General features: G+C 41.8%; 2 protein-coding genes across 6 annotated transcripts in view; one reads left to right on the top strand and one right to left on the bottom strand.

The window, feature by feature from the left end:
* Nucleotides 1–8,040, top strand: part of PAN3 (poly(A) specific ribonuclease subunit PAN3) — a 75,708-nt gene extending 67,668 nt beyond the window's left edge. For 3 of the 4 annotated variants that reach the window (XM_052671418.1, XM_052671420.1, XM_052671421.1), the window contains 3 exons: nucleotides 891–955; nucleotides 1,686–1,824; nucleotides 5,044–8,040. In XM_052671418.1, the coding sequence (XP_052527378.1) occupies nucleotides 891–955; nucleotides 1,686–1,824; nucleotides 5,044–5,184 (345 nt within the window). In that variant the 3' untranslated portion in view covers nucleotides 5,185–8,040. Of the gene's footprint in view, nucleotides 1–890; nucleotides 956–1,685; nucleotides 1,825–5,043 lie in introns of those variants that run through there. The other variant, XR_008203555.1, reaches the window with a different exon arrangement.
* Nucleotides 8,041–10,286: 2,246 nt separating this feature from the next.
* The window catches only part of FLT1 (fms related receptor tyrosine kinase 1), a 103,364-nt gene continuing 90,626 nt past the window's right edge, over nucleotides 10,287–23,024 (bottom strand). For both annotated transcript variants that reach the window (XM_052671411.1, XM_052671412.1), the window contains exons 23-30: nucleotides 22,534–22,656; nucleotides 21,719–21,830; nucleotides 19,811–19,910; nucleotides 18,392–18,497; nucleotides 18,186–18,316; nucleotides 17,828–17,912; nucleotides 17,092–17,183; nucleotides 10,287–12,786 (exon numbers count right to left, since the gene is read on the bottom strand). In XM_052671411.1, coding sequence (XP_052527371.1) covers nucleotides 12,582–12,786; nucleotides 17,092–17,183; nucleotides 17,828–17,912; nucleotides 18,186–18,316; nucleotides 18,392–18,497; nucleotides 19,811–19,910; nucleotides 21,719–21,830; nucleotides 22,534–22,656 — 954 coding nt within the window. In that variant the 3' untranslated portion in view covers nucleotides 10,287–12,581. The remainder of the gene's footprint in view (nucleotides 12,787–17,091; nucleotides 17,184–17,827; nucleotides 17,913–18,185; nucleotides 18,317–18,391; nucleotides 18,498–19,810; nucleotides 19,911–21,718; nucleotides 21,831–22,533; nucleotides 22,657–23,024) is intronic.

A 23,024-nucleotide genomic window follows, 5' to 3' on the forward strand; every position in this document is an offset into this window, starting at 1 on the left:
GAATATGAATAATGTCAGGAGAGAGTATTTTTTTTTTTTTCGTGTCAGCTTTGAGCAGCTTTGCTTAAACAGAAGATTAATCCATGGTATGAATGCAAGCTAGCTTAAGGTATAACACTTTATTGTTACTTAAATGATAATGAAGGATGTATGAAATCAGTTTTTCAATTGATTACGTGTATTTTAAGCATCTTAAAATGCTAATGTTCTGTCTTTTGTGTGAGTTTGTTCTGATTGCTTTGCCTCTGTCATTACTCAGAGTACTTAGAGTTTATACCGCATTAAAATCAAAAATTGTATTTCTAGATTTTTTTGGAAGAACTTGTTTCTAAAGTTTTGGACTAGACTGCAATTTCAATTTCAGTATGATGTTATTGCTATGCACTATTTACTAATGATCTACAAAATGTTTTCCAAGAGCACATGTAGTAATGTTTCTTCTCCATATGCTTGAAATCAGCTATTTATATTATATATTTCTACAGTCTAGCTATGCATGTGTATATGTATACAAACGCACAAGGTGTGTTATTCTTGTTTAACACAACTGTATTTTAATTTATTTTTGAATGTAGGCTGGCAAGGGAGGCTAGACTAGTTTCCACATAGTGGTCGGTTGCCTGATCCAGTTCTTGTTAGGGCGGCAGGTTGTCACTGGTTATTAAATCTCCACACTTAAATGTTAAGTGTGAAGATTAGAATTGGGCTACCAATACACAATATAAGGTATTGGATCTAGATCTCTTTCTGAAAAAATTATACCATCTTCTTAGAATAAATCAATTATTACAATTCACAGTGCTTCATTAGCATTACTATGGTATGTCTTTGGTAAATAAGTATCTTAATTTTATGTTTCAGAAACTTGAATAATCTTTCTTGTTTTCTAGGAGGTGCAAAATGGAAGGTTGTTTAGGCTTCTAGCAAAATTGGGAACAATCAATGAGAGGCCAGAGTAAGAAATTCTTGTTTTTGTGGTGTAGAGCATGCAAAACCCAGTTTCCAATGCAAACTTTCTTCCCTTTTAAATTTAAGCTGAACATTTTCCCCCATATTTGCCTCTGAAGCAATTAGTTGTTAACTCTTGAAACAGTAAGATAAGCAACGTTGACAGAAATATTAAATAAACAAAAAACTATACATAGATATGCCAAAGTTGCTTCCAACTGGATTCTCTTAGTTCCTTGTGAGCAACAATAGCTTTTGAGGAAAAGCGTAGCTCTACTGAACTGCAGCTGATTGTGTAGATACCTGTTTTGAGCCTGTTAATTATCAGCTTGTTTTTTATGAGGTACTGCATAAAAATTAAGTGTTCCTGTTTGGTTTTCCATAGACTATTGTTTTCTGTGTAATTGAATAGACTTGGATGGAAGAGTTGTGTTTGCAAAGCTATTTTCTAACATTTACTTGTAACTTTTGTGTGGTAAACTTGTTAAAGAAGGCCACTCTTCTTTCTGTTGCTTTTCTGTGGGCCTTTCGTAGGCATTAACTTCAGATACTTTAGCTGAGAAGCTTTGAATGTGTCATCTTCTGACAGTGTGGCAAGAGATACTAATTTAATTGCAGATCTTAACAGGAAGCTCAGCAGAGCAGCAGGGTGACTCGGTCGGATAGCACAGTTGTGTATATGAGTTTTGCTTTGTCTTAACTTTCTGAAGTTAATATGAGCCTTTGTTTTACACCAGGTTTCAGAAAGACCCAACGTGGTCAGAAACTGGAGACAGGTATTTACTAAAGCTGTTTCGAGATCACCTTTTCCATCAGGTGACAGAAGCGGGTACTCCTTGGATTGACCTCAGTCACATTATCTCTTGTCTTAACAAGGTACACTGTATTTGGGTTAGCTTTTAAAAACTGTGTGGGTTAAATTTCTTTAGAATAATATTCCAATTGAAAGCAAGTTGTCATTGGCAGGTTAATTCTGCTGATTTAACTGATGGTTATTTTTTCACCTATTTTGGTTGAAAACAATGTATTCTCAAAGCTAATACTCAAACATTTGTAGACATTGTAAATAAACTTAGTAGTACATTAATGTTAATACTTAGGATTCAGTAATACAGCATGAGATTCATATTAACCTTTTCATCCTAGAATGCATTGAATACTGTGGATAAGCAATGCTGGTCCCTTTATGCTACTCTGGTCTTTTCAATACAGCATAAAGGATCCGTAAAACCCCTTTTATAGGGAGAGGTTTCTGTTGATATAGTTATCACATAATATGGTCATAAAACAAGAGAGTCCATTCCTAAACTGTGCTGACCAGAGTGGAAGAGGGGAGGTCATATCAAGAGGGGAACTGCAATAGCAGTTTAAGCAAAATCCAGCACTGACCTAGACAGTGAGGAAAATTTCTGTAACATACTGTGTTAAGCCCATTTCTGGTAAAACCCATAGTCTTGCAGTCTTCTAAGAGCTGCACCACTAGCAAAACTTTAGCTGAATGCTTTCACGGTTAATAGTGGGAGATCTAAGATAGACTACAAGATCTTAAGTGATTGTAGAGTTGCTTGTTTTGCTCCATGAAGTACAAACTTTTTTTTTTTTTTTTTGGTCAGATCAGCTTTCAACTTATCTTACATTGTTTTATCAAATTTCACTAACATGCAGGAGAATAAGATGCTGCTTTTCTTTGTAGCCTTCTGGTCATTCCACTCCTTACAGAGAGAGTGGCAATGCGGACACTGACAGTATATGGTTTGTGGCTACTATTTTCTTTTCTAGGATTAGGTAACCAACTTCCTTTTCCACAAACGTTTGTACATACTCAGATCCATTGGCATGAAACAGCTGACTATTTACAGTGAAAACTCTTTCTAAACTGTCACAGCTTTTTATCTGCTGTTAGACCACTGCTGTGCGTATTTTTTAACCATTTTTATCTCTCTGATTGGTGTCTGTAATCACTTTAAAAGGGGCAGTAAAGAGATTGACGAGACTAAATCAAAAGCATGTTGCTATTCAAATAGTGAAATAGTTAGTGAAATAGTTCAAATAGTGAAATGTCATCAAGCGGTAACCAGTATAGCTCTGTAACAAGTGGAGAGCAGCCCTGAATTTGTAAGCAGGAGGCTATGTCAAAGAATGCCTTATTCTATAAATGCTCATGGCTTATCTTTTTTAAACAGAGGCTCTTCTCTTCTGTGGTTGTGGACTCAACACACACACAAAAAAATAAGGCTTTGTAGAACTTTGCTTCAGAAGCACACTCTACAAAGCGTTTCTGAAATCATAGTGTTCACTAGTAGAAGTGGTTATTTGGGCTTTCCTGCTATACTCAAAACCATTCTTTTGGAATGAAGCTCACTCCAGTGTTTAAAAAGATTTTTTTTTTTTTTTTTTTCTCTCCAGTATTGTGTTTTTGAGATCTTTTTTACTAAGACACTGATTTATGTATCCAAAGAAAAAGAAAGTTATATAATGTTTCCAGTTGGCTGTGTAGTTTTCATAATACAAATCTTCCATATGCTGAACTTGTGAAGATATTGCCAATTTTGTGAGAAACAAGGTGAACAGTAGACAGTTTCTCACACAGCCCAAACATGATAACATTTTGTAATGGGTGTTGGAAGGGAATTGTAGTTTTATCCTACTCTACAAGAATTAGAAGCTAATTGGCTTTCTTTTTGTCCTTCTAAGCTATTCACAAAGCAGAAGCTTTACATCTGGGAGGTTACAGCTCTTAAGGTTATGATCAGAATGTTATTTTTAGAAGATAAATGCAAGCGGTTTCTAATTTGCTGCGTTGCATCAGACAGCAGCCAAAATCTCAGTGCCAAATGTAATTGTCTTTCTGCCAGTCAGTACAGCATCACATTTATTTAATCCTGCTGGGGCTGTATTTCCAAAGATCATCTCAATGATATCGTACCCTACTTGCCTCTGCCTCGCCTTCCGTACGGGAGCTGGAAAGGTTTTAGTATCAGAATTTGTAAATATTGACATATTAAGCCACAAAGCTTTTCATTGCAAGAGTCAGTTCTGCATTGCCGGAGGTGTCTTGCAAAGTGAGATCATAAGAAAGTGTTAGAAGAGATTATCAGCACGTGAACTACCATGTTTCTCTGCTCTGAATTAAGACTTTGTGATATATCTGTAATGTAAGTAGTGTAACACACATGCATCCCAAATTGCTACTTTTCTGCTTTGTTCCTGAAACTTCGTAGTGAAAGGAATTCAGCAGCCTCCTTAAGGGAGATTGTGCCATTTGTGGAGCTTCATGTTTTCTAAATAGATTTCATTACAAAAGTGTTTCTGCATCTATTACAGGCAATTGTCATCAAATATTGGTGACAGGAGTTGCATGGAGGTTGCTTGGAAGATCATGCAACTCGGTTCTGGTATTACTTTAATATTGTATTTGAGAAGTCAGAACAAAACATGAAAACAAATGTGGAACAAATTTTAATCTTTAAGCCTGAATTATCCTTTCATTTATGGACTGTAAGTAGGTAATATTTTTCTTAGAATAAGGGAAGAAGTGTACTCTACAGAAGGCTTCAACTAGTTTGTGTCCACAATGGAAAAAAGAGAAAAAAGAAAAAAAAAAAAAAGGTTTTGGTTTCTACCGTTACTAAGAGTACTTGGGATTGGTCCATCCATTAATTCATTTTTAGAATGGGCTAGAGGTAATTGACCTACCCTGCTAGGAGGCATGTGGACCTTATGTGCAAATATAGTGGATGATGTGCAAATGTTCTGTCAAATGTTCTGTTCACCAGGAATTATCTGAAAATTATACTAGATATTCTGTACAGGGGGAAGTAGAATTGCAGGATTACTTGATTTATGGACAGGAAGAAAACAATGGTAACCTAGTCCACAGGTGTGGGATGTCCATCGTGTTAAGACCAAAATGTCTTGATTTCTTGGCAAGTACGTTGTTTTCGTGGAGCTCAGATGTGTTGACAAAGAAAGGAAGGATCTGAGTTGCACCAAAATAATGTACTTGTGAAGAAATTGATTGCGTTTGTTATTGGAGAAATGTTTTGCCATTTATTTCACGCTTCTTTTATTTTATCTTTTGCATTCTTGTTACAGTTAGATGCTGGTGTGCCAGAAAAAATAAGCCTCATTTCCAGAGATGAGAAGAGTGTACTTGTGGTAACTTACAGCGATTTAAAACGCTGCTTTGAAAATACTTTTCAAGAACTGATTGCAGCCGCAAATGGTCAGTTGTAGTATTTGCTGAAAGCATGCAGGACATTGCTGAGGAACTTAACCAATAGCAAATTGCACTACAGCTGAATTGTTGTTGTCATCTCATTTCACATTTGGGAAACAAACAGGAGATGAGCAAAGCTGCTTGCACTTCAGTCAGGTACACTGTTACTTGAAGGGAAGAATGTTTCACTTATCCTAGAGCTAAGGCTGCCATTGGAGGCTTTATCTGTGAAGAATTTATTTTAGATTAAGGAACACATCAGGTGCATGATGTTCCTGCTTTTATTTTTTCCACTTGTATATGCACTAATTTTAATTTTTTTAAGACTTTTCTGATCTCTGAAGTTTTGCCACATTGTATACTTAAGGGAAACTCTTTGCAAGGACATTTCTGGGATACATTTTTGTCACTGAGGATAAAGTAAAATTTATTCATTTTTGATATTATTTGCACCCAGAATAGCATAAAGGACCAGGTAAATAATTTAATAGAAATTGTGTTCTATTAATTACCATTTAGTTCGTAACCTCTGTAAAAGTGTGTTGTATGCAAGCTCTGTATGCCACCCACTGTTAGCTCGGAAAAAAAGAAGATGAAACTTTACAATCGATCAGCTCGAAGTATCACTGAATTGACCAAAAGCAAAAAAGGAAAGAAAGGTCCCTGTTATTTGAATTAAACTTTGTCTAAGCGAAGTGACGAAAATAGCATCATGGGAAACATCTATAATTTAAGGAGCATATCAAACTTGCTCTAAACACAACCATCGCCTTTTAAAAAATGTTTGTATGTTTTCCTGCTAGTCAGAAGCATTTACATTTATGCAATTTTTTAATAGATTTTTTTAAAAGAAATTGTGTTAAAATGCCTGAAGTTTCAGGAGTGTATTACTTTAGGTTATTTACAGTATAATTTTTGTATAAAGTTCTGTTCTTTGAACCACAGCTTTATTATGGTACGCTACACTGGATACAGATACAAAGACACTGTTAAGAAGATTAACTAAACACAGCAGTTGTCTGGCATCAAGAGCTTTTCAAGTTTTACAGCCTGAATCTGGAGGGATAATGATCTGCTGTGCCTTTGCAGTCACTGCTTAGCCCAAAGTAATATTACTTTTGATAATACTCAATACATGAATATTCCTGAAGTAATTCAGTCTCAAAAGTCTGGAATTTTCCTCCTCAATTACCTTTCTAATATTTGGACGTGCAGTTGTCTCCAAACTTGGGTATTCATGGGATTTCTAGTTAAACACCTACACTTTGATACTGAAGACTGCCAAATACGTAGGAATTTTCTTTCTTAAAGCAGTAGTGAAGACTGTATCTATCCTTTCCCAGCACTGAATGTTTTAATAGCACTGGGTGCTCACCATGGAGAAAATGTGGAAACTCAAAAGGTCAGGACAGACTCTAAGCACTTGCAACTGATGTTACTGGCATCGATTTTAATAATTCTCAATATTTGTAGTTTTCAGAGAAGTTTTTAACATTTCTCTGTCCACTTTTATAAGCTTTAAAATGATTCTCCGCCTTGAGACTTGCATCAAGGAAAGCAACTCTCGTCACATCGAAAGCTTTGAAGACTAGGGACGTGCTTTACACATTTTAGAAAATGTGGTTGAATCCACATAAGGTAGCATCAGTTGTTGAGTTTAAAGGTCGATTATTGTTGCATTTGATCAAATGAATTTTAAAAGGAACATAATGTTTAATATTCAAACGATAACAGTTGCCAGAATGTTCTTTTTAATGTAAAAGGAACAGGAACTTTGAGAAGTGAACATTAAAAAAAGAAAAAAAAACAGTCTTTTATCATTAGCTCATGTATTTGAGGAAGAGCAGCTGTCTTTTATATGTTTTTTGACAAATCATATTGTAATTCTTTTGTACAAAAAAGAAGTACTTGTATTCTAGAAGAAATATGAAATGCTTAATTTATAAGCGGGCTGAGGTTTTTTCCAGTATTGTTTTCTTTGAAAATGAAAGGGGATCATCTGTTCAGTTGTGGGGTTTGGGAACCTTTGAAAATTTAATTTGTGGACCAATATTTTGTGAAAGCGTAAGGCAGGGGTAAAATAGGGCTTCAATTCTCATCCTTTTTAGACCAGCAAACCACCCTCTGCAAGACATGTCTAAATTGCAAACCTGTGTGTATTTGCATAATGTCAGTTTGCTTCAGCCCCTGTTAACCACAGGACTTGGTTTAAAAACAAAAAGGTAGACAGCTAATAAGTTTTCATACATAAATAATGTCAGCCAGAAAATATTTGGTGTCAGGCAATACATAAAATAAGTAAAAAAAAAAAAAGTTGAGCTTTGTGTTTTTTTTTTTTTTTTCCTATTTATTTCATTTGGTTTGTATTTGGGAATGATTTAAACAGTCTGAAGTTTAGCTTGGGTGTTTTTTGGGGGAGAGCCCTTCTGCCCCATTTTAATTCCATTTAGAAGGTTGTCCTAAAGTTCTAGTTCAGTCCATTCATAGGAAGAATTATATGTCTGTATTTATAAAGAAGAGCCACCAGGATGTGTCCTTCTAGATGGGAAATTTAATTCTAACCTTTCTATTCTTACAGCTAAAAGCACAGACGGGGCAACCTTTGAAATCATGTGATGTTGGTCATTTTAATTTTTGTACTGGTTTTAAATTCTGTTGCTGTATTTACTATATTGTAAATATTTTGTTGAGGGGTATCTATATATTTTTTGATTTGCCCTTGGTTCAGTAATTCAGGTGTCAACTCCTTCCCCTGAAAAGCACCAGTATGTTAAGTTCTGATGTCATGATCCCAATATGTGTTACTCATCTTTAATCCTGTTTTCATTCTTCATGTGTACAGCAGTATTTTTAATAAAGAATACCAGAAACAACATGGCCTTTTTTTGACAATGTGAAGTATTGAAGTATTTGGATATGCATCTTTTCAGCTCTTCTGCTGGAACTGTATTCTGTTCAGCCATATTTCTTCTGTGTTTTGTTTCCAGTGCAAAGTTCAAACAGCTGTGATTCACAAATAGTTTTTAGTGCTTGCCACTTGGAGTACATGAGTTATCCTAAAACATACAGATGCTGATTACCCAAGTCACACTAATACACACTTCCTCAACTCTGAGTCAACTCAGTAGCAAATATATTATTTTTTCTTGAGAATTTGCATGTCAAGTAATTGGCAGCTTCATTTAACAGGATTTCTTTTCTATACTGTTAACATGCAGTGGTGAGATGACTTTTGGATTGACGTCGAAGAACTCACTCCAGTCCTGACTATGCTAATGTAACATGAAACTTTGTGCAATATATATGAAATAGTTGGTAATTAGTATTCATTTAGTAAGGAGTTCTTATCCCTTAAATTGCATTGTTTCTAGAAATTCTATTGTATGGAGACTTCATTGCCAGGCCTCTCTCCATCGTATTTGAAAAGTCATGGCTGTCATACAGTGTCCCTGGTGACTGGAAAAAGGTAAACATATCACTTGCATTTTTAAGAAAGGGAGAAAGTTGGATCTGGGGAACTACAGGCTGGTGAGCCTCACCTCCGTGCTTGGAAATATCTAGGAGCAGACCCTCCTTAAAGAGTTGTTAAAGCACATGAGGGAGGAGCATGTGATCTGAGACAGCCAGCATAGCTTCAACAGGGGAAGGTCGTGTCTGACCAACCTCGTGGTCGTCTGTGATGGAATGATGGCACTGATGGATAAAGGGAAAGCAAGTGATGCCATTTACTTGGACTTCTTCAAGGCCTTTGACGTGGTTCCCCATCAATCTCTAAATTGGAGAGAGATGGATTTGAAGGTTGCATTGATCAGCAGATAAGGAATTTATTGGATGATCTTGGCCGGAGGATTGTTGTCACTGGCTCTGTGTCCAGGCCAGTGAGAGGTGTCCCCCAGGGGTCCATCGTAGGATTGGTACTCTTTAAAATATTTATCAGTGACACAGATGATGGGATTGAGTGTGCTCTCAGCAAATTTGTTGATGACACCAAGCTGAGTGGTGCAGCTGGTATGGCAGAAGGAAGGGATGATGTCCAGAGGGATGAGTTCCTGGGAGAACAGTTTATTGAGCATCCCTGCCAAGGTGAATGTGGGTGCCCTAGTGGCCTTCCGTTACTTAAGGGAAGCTTATAAGGAGGAGGGAGATCAAGTGTTTATGGGAGAAGATGGTGATAGGACAAAAGGGAATGATTTTTAATCTAAATCTCCCCTCTTTTAGTTTGATGTCAGGGGAAGTTATTCGCTGACAGAGTGGTGAAATGCTGGCACAGGCTGCCCAGAGAAGCTGTGGATGCCCCATCCTTCCCTGGAGGTGTTCAAGGCCAGGTTGGATGGGGTCCTGGGCTAGTGTCTGATTTAGTGGTTGGCAACCCTGCCTGTGGTGGGGGGGAGGGGACTAGATGATCCAACTTGATGGGCTTACAACCCAAGTCATTCTATGATTTAAAACTAAAGCTGTGCTAAATTCAGTGGGAGCTCTTGTCCTGTAGCTTTTCTTAGTAATGTGCAGCAAGAGCTGCAGAGCATCCTACAGCTGTAGGTAACACCACTGTGTTCTGTGTCTCTGGAGAAGATATCATGTCAACCTCCTTTCAGCATGGCTTGGAGATGCAGTTAAGTCATAAAATATGGTAGAGAGCCTTTGATAGACACCTAAGTAGAGGCAGCTTCTCTGGGCTGTGCATCTGGGGTGGGGATTTGGAGGTTTTCTGCACGAGTGAACAGCTACTGGGCCTGAGCTGCTAGCTTGTGACACTGCCAGTTCAGAACAGGCTTTGTTGGTGACAACTAGCTTTGTGTGAGCAGAATGGGGACCGTTAAGGAATATTTGTCACTGGGCTGATTTGTCTCCCCCCACAGTGAAACAGTGGCTTTCTTAGAGGCAGAGTTGAGTTTTTGTCTCCAGACAGCAGTAAGCATTTCTTAGATATGCAGAGGTGAGTGGATTTCTCTGGCACAAGGAAGGAGTACAGGTGTCTGTCACTGTGTCAAGTTTGTTGTGTGGAGCGTGCTGTCTGTGCCATTGCTCCATGTTCCTATTTGCTCACAAGACTGGTGCATTTGGTGTTTTAGTGCTGCTCAGCGCTGAGCCATCTGTTGCAGTAATTTCTGATGCTGGATTAACTGATTTGGTAGATTCTTCCAAAAAGCAAACTTTATTGCATGAATTTAGTGTTCGAATATGCTATGCGAAGACAGAAAATGCAAGATAAAATATGAGTTATTCACATCACAGAAACTTAGGGGATTCATATAAAAGTAATCTTTGTAGATCAGTTTTCTTAAATATTTATGCAGAAAAAGCATATTTATATATTTACATTGTGCAAACACTTCAGAGGTGCATTATCCCATAGTTAATTTTTTTGCTGAACTGGACTTAAGAAATTGTTTTCTGAACTTATTTTTTATTTTCACCAGAAAGAGGTGGTGCAATAGTTTGTATTTAAAACTGGTGATCTTTTGGGAAGGAGGAACTGGAACTGATGTACAGTTTAGAAGTAGCAATACATATTTCTTTTACTTGCATACACAAGATAATTTTCCTTTGTAAATATACAAAAGATCATTTGCCTTTAGGTCTGTTAATGGGTTAAGTTCACAGTTCTTAAATTGACTCAAGAGATCAGAATCCTATGTAACATTTTCAATGATTCATTGCTGTTAAATGGCCAAATCCTTGTTAACATTGAATTCAAAGATAAAAGGGGGTAGTACATCCCTATGCACCTTGAAGAGGGAACATTCACGTCCTTTCTGAGATGCTATACAAAAATCTGTTATAAATCAATGATGTATTTTTATTCCTGTACATATATACTATTAACTAACCTAGAAATTCAACTGCCTTCATTAAAAAAAAAAGCTGCCCTAACTCTCTAAACAGATTGCAGTGTCACTTCTAAACAATCCCATTGCACTCTAGACACTCTCTAGAAATTAATACTTTGCTTTAAGTATATGCAGTTTAGTAGCCATAGTGTCTTTTTCAGACAGAGTCCCATAAACAAAATATACTCAGTGCAGTGTTAGAAAGGCCATTAGATTTCACAGACAGAGCTTGGCTTTAGTGTATCTTGTTTGTTTCCAGTGTGTGTATGTTGGCACATTGACAAAGTGCAAAACTTCAGGAAAATTTACCTGGTTCCAGTAGGATTGACCAAACTGAGTTGATCTGCGTTCCCTCTTATCATAGCACTGGCTTTGAACTTAGGTCTTTTGTATCCTTGCAAACTGTGTTTTGAAATTCTTGCTTTGCAAGACTCCCTCCCTATTTTGTCCTCTGGAGCAGTGAGACGTGTGGTGTCTCATCCCAATCTGACTCATTCAGAGGAATGGCCTTCCCCAGAGGATCTCAAAGTGGTGTATGATCTGCTTCTTGTTGTTCTCAGAGCATCCTTCATTTTTCAACCCTACACAGATAGCCTCACTACAGACCCAAGCAATAGGGTGCAAATTCCAAGATGCTTTATGCTATGGACTCCCCCCAGCTGCCTCTCCCAACTGGAGGCTGGATTAGTGCAGCATTGCGTGCCCCTCTGCTGCCAAGGGACCAACCGTGAACTTGTTTTGTTTGTAATGATGACTGTTCTGGTTGTCAGAAGCACTGGGAAAGTTATTACAGCTATTGCTGTTCAGCATTAGGAAAGTCAAGGCCTAAGCAGTATTTTGCTATGTTTTGTACATGTGTATAGTGGTCTGTAGAAACAAAGATCACTTAGATTGTCAGTGATATCCTCTTAAATTTTAGCATAATTAAAATTACTGGGGTCAACATGTCTAAACTGACATTATTTTAGAGAAATCTTTTTTAAAAATGCATATTATGAGGACTGCTCTAAAAGTAATGCCTCCTATTTTATCACGCTGGTCCGTGACATCAGAGACGGGTGTTGGTGGTATGGCAGCAGAGGTTGAACCTTCCCAGCAATATTCTGGTATGTATTGTGGTGTGACAGATGGCAGCACAGGGGCAGTCTGACAGGACGGCATCTGACTTGAAAGTGTGTATAACGCAAAGGTGCCATGGAGTTCCTCCATGCAGAAAAAACGGCACCCACTGACATTCATAGAAGCTTGCTGAACATTTATGGAGATCAGACAGTGGATGTGAGCACAGGGAAGCAGTGGGTGGTGCATTTTGGCAGTGGTGACAGAGACATGAAAGAGAAGGCATCATCCAGATGGCCTTGCACAGCTGTCACACCGCAAAATGAAGAGTCTCAACCGGCTCATCCACATGAATTGACCAGTGGTGATGACTGTATTGAAAAATAACATTTTGTAGCTGAGAATTTGCTGTACCAAAAACTGTTATTGTTCTCATTGTATCTGTTGTAGTTTCCATGAAAGAAAAAAAAGAATAGGAGGCATTACCTTAAGAGCAAGCTACATAAATCTTAGCCCGGAAACACTTAAATGGATGGCTGGGAGTGATGGACTACTGAGCTGTACTCAGGAGGGGGAGAGTGGCACGCTTTCATTTTCTCCAGCACTGTGTTTCCGTGAGTGTATCTTCTCTTGGAGTCGCTGAGTTGGTCACAACTGAAACTGCAGAAGCTTCTCAGCTTTGCTCTTCCAGAAAGCCCTGACTCCTTGCTCCTACTGACGCCTTTCACGCTGAAATAGAGCAGCATCGTTGTTAGCACATTTAACATGTACCAGCATTTGTTACGATGACTTAAGCAAAGACACACTACAGGAAATGGCTTTATAATCAGAGAAACAGCATTGATGCAGATGGGATTGCTTAGTGGGGCAGCAGAGCAAAGGACTGAAAGAACCCTTCTGTGTCCCCATTCAGTCCCCTTATAAGCAGAGATGCTGTGACCAAACATCTTCATTAAAGTGACTGTGCTCATTGTATGTATTAATCTTGGTGCATACGGGGAAATATCTGAGCGTTAGCCCTAAGTTCTGTTGTTCATTTGTGACTGTTGCTGGAGAGCGAAACGTCACTGTGGGGCAAAGTAGTGTGCAGTGTCTGCCTGCTGAACTGTGGGTGCTGGGAGGGTCTCCGTCCTTTGTAAGAGAAGATTGAGCGGGAGGAGTGAAGTAGTGAAAGGTCTCAAGCTGCATGATAAAAGCAGAAAGCTACCAGCTTAGATGTATCCAGAGCCCAATACAATGAGTTTTTAAGACAAGTGGCCAATGCTTTTGAGGAAGGGCAAAAGAGCTGGGTGTCTCCTATCTCTACCGCTCTCAGCAGCGAATACAGACTGCTGGTTTTTATTTAAGGCATTCATGTCCCACAAAGAACTGGTTATCCAGTAGGCTGCCTTTTATACAATGCCCTTTAGAAGAGAAGGCTTAATGTCTTCCTAGATGAGCCGCTGCTTGAGATGCTGTTTGCCTCACAGCACTTTCTTGCCCTGGTTCTTAGAGTTCCAAGCTTAAAAGGTTCTTTCAAATGATGAACAAAGTTAAGGCAGGGAGAAGTTTCACACTATTGAACTTAGACACCGAAGCTTTACCTGTAGGCACAACAAGCCAGGACACTTTCCATCATTGATTAAATGTGAAATCCCAAGTTAAACCTATGTTGGACTAGATTCTCTCTCCCTCATGTTTATAAGTTCACAGGTGCTTTGGCTCTCTCCTTTTAGATGGTCCTACTCTTGAATTCCATGTAAAACAGAACATCTGTTAAGACATCTGTTAAGAACCCAGGATTTTACTTTTAACTGGCACTTTAGATGTTCAATATAAGTACAGTATGATTAGCCCAGGGCCCTTCCTGACCAGGAATCGGAGAAGTAGCACCTTCCCTTAGATTTCATGCTTTCTTGGATCTTCAGCTCACAAGCCCATGTTTTGTCAAGAGTGAGGTCTGTACAGTATGAAGCTTGGAGGGTCCTCCCAGTCAGATCGCTCCATGTTTGTTGGTAGGTGGATGGAGTTCATGAGGAGTCTTCATGATGAGTATTGCAGATGCATTGCATGTTTTTACATTGCGTCTGTTGGCAGATGGACAAGTGCTTTGAAACAAATTCCACAGCTATGTGACAAGGTTAGTCACAGCCTCGGTGGACTTTTAAAATGGTTTCGCAAAGAAATGCTTCAGTGAGTCACAATGTAATTGCTGAGTCTTAAGGAGCAACGGGCTGGCAGAAGTGCAGTGTGCATGCTAACTTATGAGCCTTAAAATCACTTGGATCCTCTTATTCCTCGCCAGGCTTTGCATCCTGTGAACCTGATTTTTCTTGCAGTCACACATCATAATGTTTTGTTGCTGTAGCCCTAGCTTATTCAGAGAGATTAATGCTTTAACAAACAATACCTCGTATCTCAAGGCTGACTGGAAGGCCTGAAGCAATATTGTGAGCTAAAATAAAGGAAGCTTCAGTGCTACACTCAGCCTCTACTGAAGCTAACTGACCAACCTTTGTACCAGTAGAGTGCATCTGTTTGTTTTACCTTGAGTGCACTGGTGTACCTGGCCTCCCACAGAGTGCTCTGAGAGCCTGCAGAGTTGGGCATCTGTGGTCTGGCTTTGTACTGAAACAGAGCTTATAGCCAACAAAGGCTTTCTTTTGCTGTGAGCTACTTCCACAGTGGGAATGTAAATTAGAAAATATCTACTTGGATTTTAATTGAGATTGTTTGTTGGAAGGAATGGCTGCTTTTTCCCTGTCAGCCTGCATTCAGGATCTCAGTGAAGTAGGAGTTTGACTGTGGCTTTTGAGATGCTTGTTCCAACTCAAAAATTATGTTCTTGGTTATTTTTCTGGCTTAGAAATTTGCTTTGATTCGGGGGCTTGCTCCACCCTCAGAATTTTGGCTTACGTGGGTTGGCCTTTTTCACCAATACTGAAAAGCTAGAAGAGAGGTGCACCTGAGATTCTGCCCACTTGCAAAGAAATGGACTCAGAGTACTGCTCTGTCTTTGCCCCTAGACCTGTCCGTTGGGATCTCGTAACTTGAGGAACTGGAAAGATTTTTCCCACTGTTTGCATTAACACCTGTTTTCACCTTATTGCCAATAGCAAGTCCAGGGCATGTGACAGCCATGTCAGTAGTTGGGCTCCCTGCCACCAACTGGGCCTGAAAGGCTCATCAGAGCTTGGGGAGATGCTCCTGTCCTGTACTGAGATGGGGTGAACGAGGACATTGCTCCTCTTGTGTTGGTCTGCATCTGCGTCCCAAACTCCAGCATTGAGGTGGATGGAAAGGGATGAGGAGTGCTCCAATTCTGGCCAGGCATTGCAGTGAATGTGGTCAGGGCTGAGACCTTCCTCATCCTGGAGCTGGCACCAGCTGCCCTGGCTGTGAGCTGTTCCTGCTTTCCGGGTTTATTTCAGGGTCATCCTTCTGATAATCCAGCAACCTCTACCAGCTCACTATAAGGCAAAGCAAGCAGAACAAAGAGGGCAGGAGCACAGAGCAGGACACTTGAGGTGCACAGGAAGAGGTAGCGCTATTGAGTTAGATCAGCTTACATGTGTGGATGTCTACAAGCTCTATCTTGTCCAGTATTCAGTGCTGTGTTTAGAGGTATGTATGTACTGCTCCAGCTTCACCTAAGTAAAAGATGCTTAGCTAAAAAGCTGACACTTTTAGGAATGTGTGCACACCAAGGTGTTGCTGTTAGCATACGTGAATGCTTTTCAGATGTAATGCTGCAGCAATGCTTGTTTAGCTTGCAGCCAGATGACCTTGTGTGTTCTCAGCCAACTGCTCTGTTCCCCGAGGATTTGTATTCTAGCAGGCATGCCAAGTTCCATTTTTTTCCTACCCCAGCATTTTTTCCTTATGGAGCCAAACAGGCTCCTTAAAGCCATTCCAGAGCAAAGGCTAGGCATGCTCCATCCTGCTTGTGCCACCCAGAGGAAGAAGCATTGTGTGCATTTTGACAGGGGAGGCCACGGTGTTGGCTGTAGGACTGAGAGCAGCGCCAGCAAGGAGCTGTGTATTTTGGCTGTGCAAGCAGGCCTGCCTGCGTGCTCCCACCCCTGTGTATCTGTGTGCTTAAGCACTGCCCTCTTGGTCAATGGAGTTTTTCTCAAAGCACAACCTCCCCACCTTGGTTTCAGCTGCTGCAATTGTTTGCTGAGACAATACCAGGCTGCCTGGCGCAGAGATGGTGACTGGCCCAGCGTGGCCAGGCTGGCCTTGATCTCCTGCCAAGGTAGACCTGGGCCTTCCTCAGCCTCGTCCTGCTGCCAGCTCGGTGGGCCCAGGGTAGGCTTGGGCTGGCTGTGAGCAGAGAGCTGGAACCAGCTGCAGGCACTGCCAGCACTGAGAAATAAGCGTTGGTGCTGGTACAGTGCAGTGCTTAGCACAGCACTCACTCCCTGCTTGGGCAGCTCTCAGGAATTAGGTGGAGGAAGGTGGCCACTATATTACAGTGCTTAAAGGCAGGAAGAGAAATGAGGCCCTCACATCCATCTATTGTAAAGTTGCCTCTTTAGCATCCTGAGCCCATGGGTGTTAAATGGACCGTGCTTAGCTGACTCATGTAAAACAAGGGCAGCAATGGGAGCCTTGTCCCGGCTCGGGTGCCCTTGGGGACACGCAGGAAAGACCACAAATCCTCCTCAGCTATGTGTTCCTCCTCCCCCTCACCAAGGGCTGGTTTCCTGTAGCCTCTGCCTCCATGGCACGGGCCTGCCCAGCCTGGCATGGAGCTGATGGTCAAAGTGCTAACTGATCCTAAGGGCGATGGATATGGAAGGGGCTGAGGGCTGTTTGTTCCTCTGAGGAGAGCAGGGTGTGGGAGCTGATTGAGTCTTGACTCAACTGCTTACGCAGGGGTTGGGCCAGGTCACAGCCAGAGGTCCCTTTCCACTGCAGTCCTCTTCTGCAAGGAGCATTGGCAGGGCCTGGGTACACCACAGCTGATTTCATTAGGCCTGATTCAGCAAAAGGACCTTGATTCCTCCTCTGACCTCTAACGTAAAGCAGAAGGGTGTATAAAATACAGACCCAAAGAGTGTCCACTTCTGCTTGCTGCCTGTCCACGTGAAGCGCTTCAGTTCTTCTGAGGCCAGCACCATCCCGCTGTCTGCTTGGTAGTCCTTGAAGAAAACAGAAACCTATTAGTTGTTAGCTGTAAGAAACTGCCAGGCTTGATTCCTCTTTAATAGGTTTTCTTGTTTCTTTTCCAAACTGTCCTCATTGTAGGGTGCAGTGAACACATACACATGCTATTAATGCAGGTACAGAGTGATAAAAGAAAGGTGCCTGTAAGCAAGGTGAGAGTCTGGCCAGCCACCAGATCAGCCATGAGAGCCTTTTCCACCTTCCATTACAAAATGTGTATATTTTGTCTGTATTACTAAAACTGCCCACTCACTTGAGCAGCACAGTGCACATGTCCTGTCAATAGACATGTACCCAGCTTGTCAGCTTCATACCAGAATTGGTTCATTCTAGTGATCTGTGGAGGAAGCACGACCTCAAGTCTCACTTCTGCACTAATATTCAAACAGAAACACAAATCCAAAGGATTTTAAGCAGCAGTCCCATTCCAGTGGGATCCAGGCAGGGCTGCTGCCAACAGCCAGATCAGGCAGGGAGTGCTTGCTGCAAACCGAGCTGATTCTGCACCTCCTGCCAGTAAAGCTTGCAAAGCAGTACAACTCCTTGATTGTCTTTGTATGTATCTGCCATGCAAATAAAAAGAAATCAGTTGCTTATTGTTTTGCCAAGTGTCACTTACATTAAATACAAGTGTTTCCTTGATGGGAAGCTCTTCAAATGTCTTTATGCGCTGGGGTGGCTTTATTTTGAAAGTATTTATGTATCTGTTGAGCAAAAAAAGAACAGCTTTGGGTGAGAGAGTGTGAAGTGCCCAAGCAGAACTGCTGTTTTTCTTTTCAATGTTTCTTTCTCTATCTGGTTAGCAGCCACCATAGTGGTTTGCAAAAGGAGACCTCAGGGCTGCCCAGATGGCAAAGCTGCTGGAAGCTCAGGCTGTGTTCAGGGATTTCTCCTGCTCAGGGCCTAGCCGTGCTGCGCAGCAAGCTGCAACACCCAACAGGCCACCCAAAGCACACTCTTAATCCTGCGTATCTCACCTCACTCTTTCCGTGCTTCGGCAACTTGGGCTTGGAACAGGAAACTTCTCATTGCACAAAGGATCAGATGCAGGGGGAAGCCCACTTTCAGTTGTGAAGATAGTGTTGAGGGGGATGTAGTCCTTGCCTTCCTAAAAGTGGGCAGGAAAGGGCAGCGTTACCCCTGTGGACACAGGCCGGGTAGCATCCCATGGGCTCCCATGTACCTGTTGCACACTGGCCTGCAGCAGGTCACCCAGCCGCTTCACCAGCTCCGAGAACCGCGGCCGCTCGTTGGGGTTGCTCCGCCAGCAGTCCAGCATGATTTGGTAACTGTGAGGGCAAAAGGAGCTTATGGAGGGTTAGGGCTTCCTTTAACGCGGGGCAGCACAGGCTCCAAAAGCTTCACATCGATGGAGTTAACTCCTGAGCCCACGCAATTTCATGAAGGCATTGTCCATCACTTGCCAGGGCCTATTACTAAAGAAGTGAGCTTTCCAAAAAAAGAGGCGAAGGATTTCTTCCCACAGGACACCAGGAAGACGCCATCAACCGAATAATTTAGCCCAGTAGTCATACTTTCTTTTTTCTATCCCTAAACCTTTCATTAAGCCTTTGAATAAAACACCTATTAACTGGCAATGTTTAAGTTAAGGCATCCTTAGATGACTTATATGAATGTGTCACTTCCTTGTGTTGGCTGAGCCAAGCTTTCCTTCCTGCAATAAAATATGTGGAAGAGCACTGTCACTGGGATAATAAAATTAGCCAATGGTTAATGCTTCCAGATAGATGTGGCTGGCTTGCATCCTTTTGCTGCTCCCAGAACTATTTTTTGGCAAGTGCTGCTATTTTGAGTCATGATGCAACACCCAAAAAGGCACTGAGGACATGTCTGGAGGGCAAAATACCCTGGATACTTGTGCTCCTAAGTGATATACCCCATGAGGTGCGTGTTTAATGTGCTGCGGTTCACTCTCATGGGAGCAGATGAGGGTAGGGCACTCCCTGCTGGGGGTCTGCAGACCTGGGGCCTCAGCTGATCCCTAGCTTCCAGGAATGCTGTATAGCAGCAGCTGGCGGCAGGAGCTGATGGAGGCTGAGCATGGCTGGGAAGCTACGGTCCCCGTCACCTTCCTCTGCCACCAGACAGTGGCTCCAGGAAAGGGTGGGCCCTCACCAGTGGCATGTTTGCAAGGAAGCTTCTACTGCTGCTTCCGAAGTTCAGAAAATGTTCCTAATGTCACATTCCTCCAGCACTTATCTGTGCGCACGTCAGTAAATGCTAAACCTGGATGGGAATGGGTGACCTTCCTTCTTCTGCCCAGGCGAGCCGAGGCTGCGTGCTGTCCTGGCTGCACGGGAGGATGGACACTAAGGCACTGACCCTGCCTTCGCACACTGTGCACCCCTGGCCTTGGGCCCACATCCCACCATGAGTGGCCCTCCCAGGGTCATTGTACAGTTCATCCACACTGCCCCAAGGGAAGGCCAAGAAGATGGCCAGGGCAACAAGAAGATATGAGACCATTAATTTTTCTGTGTTTCTGTGGGGTGCTTTTTTGCAGAAGTTTATACATTATTAATGTTGCAAGGCAGCCCCAGAGGGTGGAGGGATGCAGGGCAAGTAGAAAAAGGCATCTTACATCTCCTCGGTGGCTTGCTCTGGGGCACGCATCCTTGTGCCTTCCTTTAGTTTGCTGCAGAAGTCCTCATCTATTTGGACTCCGGGGTACGGAGAGGCACCTGGGGCAACAGTGGGAGAAGAGGATCATTCATGAATGCATTCATTTATCCATTCATATCCTTCCACCCATCCATCCAACCATCCACAATCGTCCATTCCATCCATCCATCCATCCATCCATCCATCCATCCATCCATCCATCCATCTCTGAGGTAGGAGGGGAATTGCCTCTGCGCACGAGGACTCAGCTCTCCTGGTGTATGACATGCAAGTTGTAGTCCCCATCCCTGCAAGGGCACCTAAGCACTTGAGTGTGCAGCATCTGCCTGCAGGGCACAGAGCATGGAGAACAGTGATGAAGAACTGATGATGATGCTAAAGCCCTGCTACTTGCAAGGTAGCAGGGTCAAACCCAGGGCTGTTGGTGGTGTTCACCTGACCTGAATGCAAGAAGATAAACATGAATTTGACTTGAGAAGAATCCCTTAGGAAAAGATCTCTGATCTGATCTCTCTGTGGTTTGGATCACTCCAAATTCTAGTTAGTTAATAAGATCCAAATGCTCGAAACTACCTTGAGAATACTAAAATTGTAGCTTAAAATCAGATGACAGCACATTTGCATTGCTTCTCCAGTTTCTGTGGTTTTAAGGTACAGCCTGCTGCTGCTCATGGTATTTTATTTTTCTCTTTCCTGGAAAAAAGACGGCATCAGGAAAAGGGGAAATAAAAGAAAAAAAGCCCCCTCTGAGAGCCAGTCACTGGGTTCCAGGAGCTGGGGCTTTTAGGAAAAAGCAGCAGGTATTGCGCAGCTGACCGTAAAATGACACTAGTTGGCAGGCAAACCAGCAAGTGTATTAAAGTAATAAATGATTGTTTGTCCTGCTAATTGTATCTTATTATTTCTCTGCTCTTCTCCTCATTTGTCAGTCTCTGTTTTAAACCCAATTAAGATTCTTCTGTTATGAAGGTCATTGTTATTCCCTTGCAGCGTGTGTTTTGTATCCTCTGTTTTCAGTATGGGAAAAATAAAGAAGAAGAAAGAATGAAGAAGAAAGCCTCAAAGAGTGTTCATGTTAGAATGCATGCTTTAGTTTATCCTGCAGGATCTGTGTGGATGTGTGCACCTGAGGAGGCTGCTGTGCTGGCAGTGGGTTCCCTTCAGGTATTTATAGGCATTGAGGAGATTGCCCAGAGCCTTCTATTCTCCAGGCTGAGCAGTCCCAGCTCTTTCAGTCTGTCCTCACAAGAGAGGTGCTCCAGGCTCTTTGGCATCTTCATGACACTATGTTTGACCCTCTCCACCATGTGCAGGTCTCATATGTTTTGAGAAATTGAGGGAAACCTGGGGTTTGGACATGGCAGAAAGAGAAGTGCTCTGATAGCCGTGCTAACCTTCATGGCTTTCAGCCTGGCAAGTCAGCTCTCTTGGAATCATAGAATCATTAAGGTTGGAGAAGACCAATAAGATCATCTACTCCAACTACCAATCTATCCCTACCATGCCCACTAACCATGCCCTTCAGTTGCACACTCACACCTCCAGAGATGGTGGAACACCACCTCCTAGGGCAGCCTATTCCAATACCTTACCACTCTGAGAAGAAATTTTTCCTAATATCCAGTCTGAACCTTCCCTGGTGCAACTTAAGGCCATTATGTTTTGTTTGCTTCCTTGCTGATGCCTTTACAGACACAAAGAATTCCATTTCTCAGAGGCATGATGTGCACAATTCTCTGCCTGCTTCCCACCTTTGTCTGATTTCAGTTTTTCCTTATTAAAGACTCATGGCTGACATGACACACAGGTCTGGCTCTGGCAGCCTCTTCTTGGCCCCTTCCCAATCCCAGGAGCAGGTTTAACGTACCCAAGGAAAATATCTCCCACAGCAACACCCCGTAGGACCACACATCGCTTTTGGTGTTGTAGATTTTATCAAAGATGGATTCTGGAGCCATCCACTTGAGAGGAAGTCGAGCCTGGAATGAAGTGGACAGACCTGACTATTATTTTCAGAGACTCAAAAGAATTTAATCCTAGATGAATAACCTATATATTGCAACTATATATTGTCACGTAAATAACTGCTATTCAAACAGGAACCTGTGGGATTTCCTTACAGGCATCCTAAAGACAGGGGAGAGAACCCCGTGGCCAAAGACAAATCATTTGGTGTTGGTGTTGGAGATGTTCTTGGGAAAGTTTTCAGATACTGCACCCGCTGAGCCCCTCAGCACAGCCTGTTAGTGCCTCCTGAGTGGTCCTCAAGCCACGTGAATAAAGTTTCACAGCTAATACATAGTGCTGTCAGATTTGAAAGCTACTTCCAAGTGAGGGTACAGCTGGCAGATAGGTGAGACATGCAGGAGGAGAGCCTTGTTTTGGGGGGACTGGTTTCCTGGAAGGAAAGTCACCGGGCACAGGTGTCACACTGAAGAGCTAGCCAGGAGACAAACGTCAGAAGTACTATCAAACAAGAGCTATGAGCTAGTTGCAGCGCCGGAGCATTCTGCTGGAGGACAGACCTGCTTTCTGATATATGCCACATCACATTTGCATAAAAACGTGATGACTTTCGAGCTCTTTTAAGTCCAGGAAATGCGAACGTCTTCAGAACGTTCTGGTGGACAATTTGAAATGGTGTTATAAGCATTTGGATAAAGAAACAGCATCTTGACTTACATCTCCTTTTCTCACATAATCAGGATTCTTATAAATATCTCTTGCGAGGCCAAAATCACAGATCTTCACTACATTGTTCTCAGATAAAAGGACGTTTCTGGCTGCCAGGTCACGATGAATGCACTATAATAAAACAGTTTCACAATCAAGCTGCATTTCCTTAATCCTGCCCACAAATTTCCTGACTGTCTCCCATATCCTTTTTAAAAATAATGTTATTTGAGAGATCAAGTTAATATTTTTTTTTTAGGGAAGTCAACTATAGTTACATGAAATTGATGCAAACAGTGATGGTTCTATTTAAAAAAAAATAAAATTTCTCAAGTCCCAAAAGTCATATATTTTTAAGCCTCTCGATGTTTCCAAGGAAAACGAAGATTCGTCTCAGGCTCCTACATGATGTGTGTTGAAATTGAGGAAAAAAAAAATCACACCTGAAAGATCGTCTCTGAATGAATGAGCTTGACCCACTGCCTTCTGCCATGATCCTG

This window comes from Tympanuchus pallidicinctus, unplaced genomic scaffold (genome assembly GCF_026119805.1).
Source record: "Tympanuchus pallidicinctus isolate F22 unplaced genomic scaffold, pur_lepc_1.0 scaffold11, whole genome shotgun sequence".
In the NCBI taxonomy this organism is placed as follows: domain Eukaryota; kingdom Metazoa; phylum Chordata; class Aves; order Galliformes; family Phasianidae; genus Tympanuchus; species Tympanuchus pallidicinctus.